This window comes from Nematolebias whitei, chromosome 13, assembly GCF_014905685.2.
Source record: "Nematolebias whitei isolate Nwh7 chromosome 13, NemWhi1, whole genome shotgun sequence".
Classification (NCBI taxonomy): domain Eukaryota; kingdom Metazoa; phylum Chordata; class Actinopteri; order Cyprinodontiformes; family Rivulidae; genus Nematolebias; species Nematolebias whitei.
The window spans coordinates 6,796,401-6,803,129 of NC_056510.1; the positions used below are offsets into that span (position 1 = coordinate 6,796,401).

Below are 6,729 nucleotides of genomic sequence, written 5' to 3' on the forward strand. Positions count from 1 at the left end.
ATAGGGGCAGCACGGTGGCGCAACTGGTAGAGCTGCTGCCTCTCAGCGAGCAGGTCCCTGGTTCAAACCCCGGTCCAGGGGCCTTTCTGGGTGGAGTTTGCATGTTCTCTCCGTGCATGCGTGGGTTTTCTCCGGGTACTCCAGTTTCCTCCCACAGTCCAAAAACATGCATGTTAGGCTGATTGGTAACTCTAAATTGTCCCTAGGTGTGAGTGAGAGAGTGAATGGTTGTTTGTCTCGTTTGTCTCTGTGTCCCTGTGATGGACTTGCGACCCGTCCAGGGTGTACCCCGCCCCTCGCACAGTGATTGCTGGACATGGGCACCAGCGACCCCCGTGACCCAAAATGGAATAAGCGGGTAAAGAAAATGGATGGATGGATGGATATATAAATAGTGTTAAACACCTTTAAAAACTGTGTAATGCACCTTTAGTATATGTTTTAGTGATAGACTGAACAACCAATAGCTGGTCTGGTCTGATTTCACGTCAGCCAATAAGGTTGATTGTCCCGCCCCTTCCACTGCAGTGCAGATGCTGCTCAGATTGCATCAGACAGACACAGCTGGAGAGAAATTCATGCTAGTGGTTCCTTCTGCAAGTGGCCATGAAAACTAGCTTGAGAAACTTGGAAATTGGTAAGAACAACATCCCTAAACCCGCTCTGCAAAATATGATAAAAACACTGGGTTATACAATCGGATCATCTAGAGATCTTAGTGGCAGGTCTGGATGGGATCTTTGTTAGTAAGAAAATAAAATACATTAGAACCCATCAAAGTACCTAATTAAAATGCAGTATAAAGACAAAATGTTATGTAGATTGTAATACCAACTATCACCCAACCCTAATCATCTACTCAAAATAAAAACATTAGGTCTCACAAGTCTCTGCAATGAATCATTTGAGGATCAAAAGTTGGAAAGGTTGAGGAAAGAAAACATCTGGGATAGGAGATCATCTAAAGTGACCTGCAGTCTGTTTCGCAGAAGATGGGTGGATTTATCACCAAGCCTCTGAAATGAGTCCAACTTTAAATTGTCTCGAGTCCTAGAACTTGACTTATGTACCTGCTTATATTGCAGTCTCCAACAGATTCACCAACATCCATGTACTGTCTCTATGACAGTCAGAGCGCTTCTTTGACAAAGTGCCAACAGACAGCAATTACCTTCACCCCACCAGAGTTTTGAGCCAGAGAAAAAGCCCTTTGTTGACACTAATCCTTAAGAGCCATGTCTATGATTTTAAAACATTTAAGTGTGATAACAGTTTAGCTTCATCATGTGCTTCGTGTTTTCCAGGTTCCCTGCTGGATAACTCCAACATGATGGGTAACTTGAGTGGTTTGCACCCCGGCCAACCCATGGGGGACCTGTCTTCATGTGAAATAACCCTGCTGAACCAGCTGAATGAGCGCCGCGACAGCACCACCAGCACCCTCAGTTCTGCTTGCAGTCGGCGCTCTTCTGGTATATCCCCCTACTATTCCAGCCGCCGCTCCAGCGAGACATCCCAGTTTGGAGCTAACCGCCACAACAACATTAGTTCAGCCGACTCCTACGACCCGATCTCCACGGACATGTCCCGCCGCTCCAGCGAGGCCAGCCACTGTGGAGGAGGTGGTTTTAGTGGGGGAGGAGGCCCTAGTCTCCTCAGTCTTACTCCGGCTCAGCATTATCGTCTCAAGGCGAAGTACGCTGCTGCCACTGGCGGAGCTCCGCCCACTCCTCTCCCAAACATGGATCGAATGAGCCTAAGGACACGGATGGCTCTTTACAGTGAATCCCAGGAAGGCTCCTCATTCCTGTTCCACCAGCCACCCTCTGGAATTGTGCCAAGGCGATGCAGTGATCTTGGATATGCCTCACAGAGCATGTTGCCTCATGAAGTTCCCACAAATCTTCCACGCCGGGCCAGTGATCCAGTGCGTCGCCCCACTCTAGACCCTTTTTCTTTCCCAAGAGTTCAACGCTACAACAGCATGAACAACATGAACCCTATGAATGCCCCTTTTTCTGCTGAGCGCTATCAAACCCTGGCCATGCAGGGTTACACTCGCTCTGATGGAAGCCTCCAACGTTACCCATTTGCTCCTCGACCGCCAAGCATTTCTGAGAACGTAGCCATGGAGAACATGGCAGTAGATGGGATGATGTCTATGGGGGAACAGAGTGGGGAGGATGATATGGTGCTTCCAGACGATGTGGTTCAGTATCTCAGGTCACAGAACTCTGGAGTGTCAGGTCCTAACTTGGGCAACTACAATCCCAACAATCAGACTCAGGGGTACCAGACAGGCATGGCCCCATCCTTCCATGGACAGAGGAGGATGGCCATGGTGGATGCCAGCATGGCTCACTCTGGTCAGGATATGCAGTCTTGTCAGGTTGGTCCCAATGGATCGCAGCAGACTTTCTCAGCATCATCGAACCACATGAAGAAGAACATGCCGGTTCAATGGAATGAGGTGAGCTCAGGGACGATGGATACAACAACAAAGCTCCCCAAGCAGCAGCAGCAGCAGCCTCTTGTGAGGGGAAATCTGGCTGTTATTCAGCAGAGACACAACTTTGGGTCCCTTCAGGCACAAACTCAGGGCCTGAGCAGCAACCAGCAGGTTGTGCCGATGAGTCAGAACATGTCTATGCAGGGATACATGAACCACAGCAACCAGAGGATGGTGAACATCTCCTTCCAACAGCATCAGCAACAGAGGCAAAACAACGGTGGCAACTTTAATGAACAATTGAGTCATCAGCAAGGTTTCAGCCAGGAGGCTGGAAACACCAACATACAACCTGCCCACAATGGTGTGGCAAATCCAGAACTACAAAGCTACAGAACAAGGGTCCAGATGGAAGGTTACGCTCACATGAACCAGGTGGATCAGCAGCAGAATTACAGTGTCCCCTCCAAACATCAGCAGCATAGTGTTCAAAATGGAACCAGAGGAATGTTACAACCCAAGCCGCCCACAGAGCCCAAGTCCAGACAACACATGTATTGTAGCGTGATGCAACCAAGCCGAACCCCCAAAATGTCTGATCTGAGCCACGGCAACGACTCGTCTGAGGCAAGCCCAAAGAGGAACAGCAGCTCAGAGAATCTGAACCCTGCCATAATCTACACAGCCCAGGTCCACATGTTTGAACCGTCAGCTGTGGGCTTTGATGCTTCCATGTCCCCATGTCCCAACGAGGCCAGCAAAAACCCTACTGCAGCCAACATGGCCTCACCAGGAGCCAACCAAGTCTCCAGCAGCACGGCCGACTCCTCCACCGGCAGATCAGGAGGCACTGAGCACGCCCAGATTGACTTTGACACCATGCTCGATGATGGAGACCATTCCAGCCTCATGTCGGGGACCCTAAGTCCCGGTCTTCTGCAGAGCCTCTCCCAGAGCTCATCACGCCTCACCACCCCACGTAACTCTGTCACCCTGGCTTCGGTTCCTGCAGGGATCAGCAACATGGCCATAGGGGACATGAACTCCATGCTCACAGCTCTGGCGGAAGAAAGCAAGTTTCTCAACATGATCAGCTGAGAGCAGTCCAACATCTCATCGTTCACCCATCCCCACCAGGTTCTTCAGGAATTCATGAACTACTCAATTAAAGCACTGATTGTTCGAACCAAAACTGACTGACTCTCAGACTTTTCCACTTCCTAAAGGGACGTGCTGAACTTGTAATATTTGCTCCAGATTGTAACGTGAAATGGACAAGTTCATAGTAAATGTAGCTAGGGTTACATTTTTTTTTTCATAATTTCTTTGAAAAGCCATACGTTTTAGCAACGGGTCAACGATAGCCCAGTTTTTTATTAAAAACCCATTAGAAACAAACACCGTTCAGTATTTTTGGGTGTAACGGGCTTTTATAAAGTGGTGCACTGGCAGCAGTTCACGTTGTGCCTTGAGGTCATCATGAAACACCAGGAAATCAACACATTGTGTAGATATAAGATGATATCCGCTCTGTAGATTGTACTCCATGGTAACTGCTTTAATTTATGCTAGAGGCTTTTTATGTTTGAACTGGGGCTGCCAGAGGTACAGAAACATGAAAACGTTCAGTTTTATTCAATTAGATTTGTTGTGGAGGTGTAGAAAGTCACCTTGCAAAGCTCAGCTGCAGTTCAACGGGGTGTTAGGGAAAGTGAGACTGCAACAAAATAAATGCAAATTGTGCAAAGGTTTTAATTGTTTGCCAAAAAATAAAAATACTGTGCATGTGCAAATAGATGCACATCTATTTAACCAAAAACTCACTCACTAACATCTTAATTTGATTCAAATTTAATCTAGTTTTAGATAGCTCATGTGAAATAAAAACAGTCTAATTATATGTAATCTGTTTTAAAGAATAGCTCTGATATTTTGGAGAGAGTTCAGTAGAAAGGTTAATATCTTACCTGTTGTAGGTGGTGCTTTCTGGTGTGAAATAATTCACTTAGCTCAATTCAGACCAGCTGTTAGCTCCTAATTCTGGACAAAAATAAGTTATTTTGTCTAAATGAGTTCAATAATAAACAAGCCTACATTTATTTAGGATAAACTCTCATCACATTTCCACAGAACCCCACTCCGAAATGTCCAAACTATCCTTTTAAATCTATCCACCACTTAACGACTTTAATTAATAATGTACCAACAACATACCAATTAATTTTAAAAAATTAGCTTTAATTAAATCCACTGTTCCTGATCATTCACAGATCGACAGTAAACATGAACTTCCTGTCGTTTACATCAAAGTTCATGCTCAATAATCCAGGTAGAAAATCCACCAAAGTTCAGTCAGGTCATCCAAAGGAATTCATCAGACCGAGGAGCCACAACAAATTATTATTGGTTGATGGCGCATGAACTTTGATGTTTTGAACCACTTTGGCTATGGCTGCCTCAGAGGAGTCGACGGGGGAGAGGGGGGGCCCAGAAATCATCTTATCACCAGCAAACTGTTGGTCCACTCAGTGGGTGTGCTGTTTGTGGGACTCTGTTGTGGCTCCTTGGACTGATGAAATCCTTTGGATGATGGACGAAATGTCTCAAAAAAAAAAAAAAGAAACCGTCCAGATAACGTGACTGAACTTTGTTGGGTTCCTGTCATTTAGTTTTGCACTTAATTCCACTCTTTTAGCTCACAAAACTCGAAAGTAAAATAAAGTTTTGACAACCTGTTTAGTGCATAATTAGTTTTTACATCATGTCAAACGTTAAACACAACGAAATGCGTTTGTTTGCAAACATCAAGCGTGCAGATATAAAAATGAATCGAAGGCGTTTGGGTAATTAACGTTCCTTGGCAGCCCTGGTTTGAACATGTTTCTGCACGACTGATGCTCGCCGGCGCTTCACTGTAAAATGCGATCTCCTTGTTTGGCCTTTGGATCAGAGACTTTAACTCCTCGTGGTTCTGACTCCCGGGGGCCACAGAACTGAAAGCGACAGAGCATTAGCGTGTTCAACAACGCCTCCATCAGATCATGAGTCCTTGTTTGTCTGTGATGAAGGACGTTCTCTAAAAGAATATCCAAGTACCTCTGTGTGTAGATCCAGCTTTAATTAACACATCCGTACCCCCCCCCCCCACCGTTGGATCCCATGTCTCCCCCGGGTCCAGGATGAACTGCAGAGCCCACGAAGGGACTCAGACTTTGAAACTGAAATCCTGTTTCGGACAGTCTCCTCAGAGTCTTCACGTTTTCTTATGTTTGCTGGACGTCTGTAAAAGTTTCTGTGTACGCTTCCAACTCCTCGTCCTCCGCTCTGCGTGTCTGGATTTGTGTGTAAATAGATTTTGTACATTTACAAATAAACTATCTCCTTTTTTCTGTTCCGTTCCTGTCACGTGTGTGTTCTCAGTTTTTAGTCTTGATGGAGGAAAATGTCAAAGTTTAATAAACGGGGTTTAAAGTAACGTTCCTACTAAAACAGGCAGGGAACATTTATTTTACTTTTAATGGGATTTTTTTAAATTTAAACAAAAATTCTTCACATTAATGAAGTTCAAATGGAGGGGGAACCTTTTTTTAATTTTTTATCATTTTTAAAATAAAAAAATGGCCCTTGCATACAGTATGTGTTTGCTTGCACAAGTGCTGCTTGTGTCCAACAGTTTTTAATCAAAGTCCTCAGTTGGACTGAGGTCTGGGCTTTGGCTGGACCGGTCCAGAACCTTTAACTAAGGGGTGTCCAAACATTTTCATAGGTGGGCCAGAACTAGATGAAAGGAGTCAGAATCACGGACCAGAAAAATTTAAATTTAAGAAAATATTTTTTTTTAAGTGTGATTTCCTCCTCATTTTTAATTTCTTGTGCTTTGAAAGTTCATTTTCGTTTATTTTTCATAGGCAAAAGAAACCCCGCCCACTTTTTTAAAAAGGAGGTGGAGCTTCCATCATCCATTTGGACCACGGACGGCCCAAATGGGTCATCGAAAATTCTGAAAAACCGTCCAGCCGGCGGTTGCTCAAACAGATTCATAGAATGTTTGACGGGACACTGATAAAGCTGAACAACTTGTATGTCGATGATATTTTATATTCTTTTAAAAATGTCCAATTCATATCAATAATTAACTCGCATTATTTTCTTTGAAAACGCTAGTTATATTTAGCTAAGTTTTATGAATTATTGTCCAAAATTCTACTTTTTGGTAGATCAGTGAAGGTTTGTTGTAGGATAAAGATATTAATTATAGCTAAATATTTGCATTGTACTTA

At 44.5% G+C, this 6,729-nt stretch overlaps 1 protein-coding gene across 1 annotated transcript in view; it reads left to right on the forward strand.

Moving 5' to 3' along the window:
• The window catches only part of gli2a (GLI family zinc finger 2a), a 116,554-nt gene extending 112,401 nt beyond the window's left edge, over positions 1–4,153 (forward strand). The window contains exon 14 of the mRNA XM_037686823.1: positions 1,305–4,153. Coding sequence (XP_037542751.1) covers positions 1,305–3,547 — 2,243 coding nt within the window. The 3' untranslated portion in view covers positions 3,548–4,153. The remainder of the gene's footprint in view (positions 1–1,304) is intronic.
• The last annotated feature ends 2,576 nt before the right edge of the window (positions 4,154–6,729 follow it).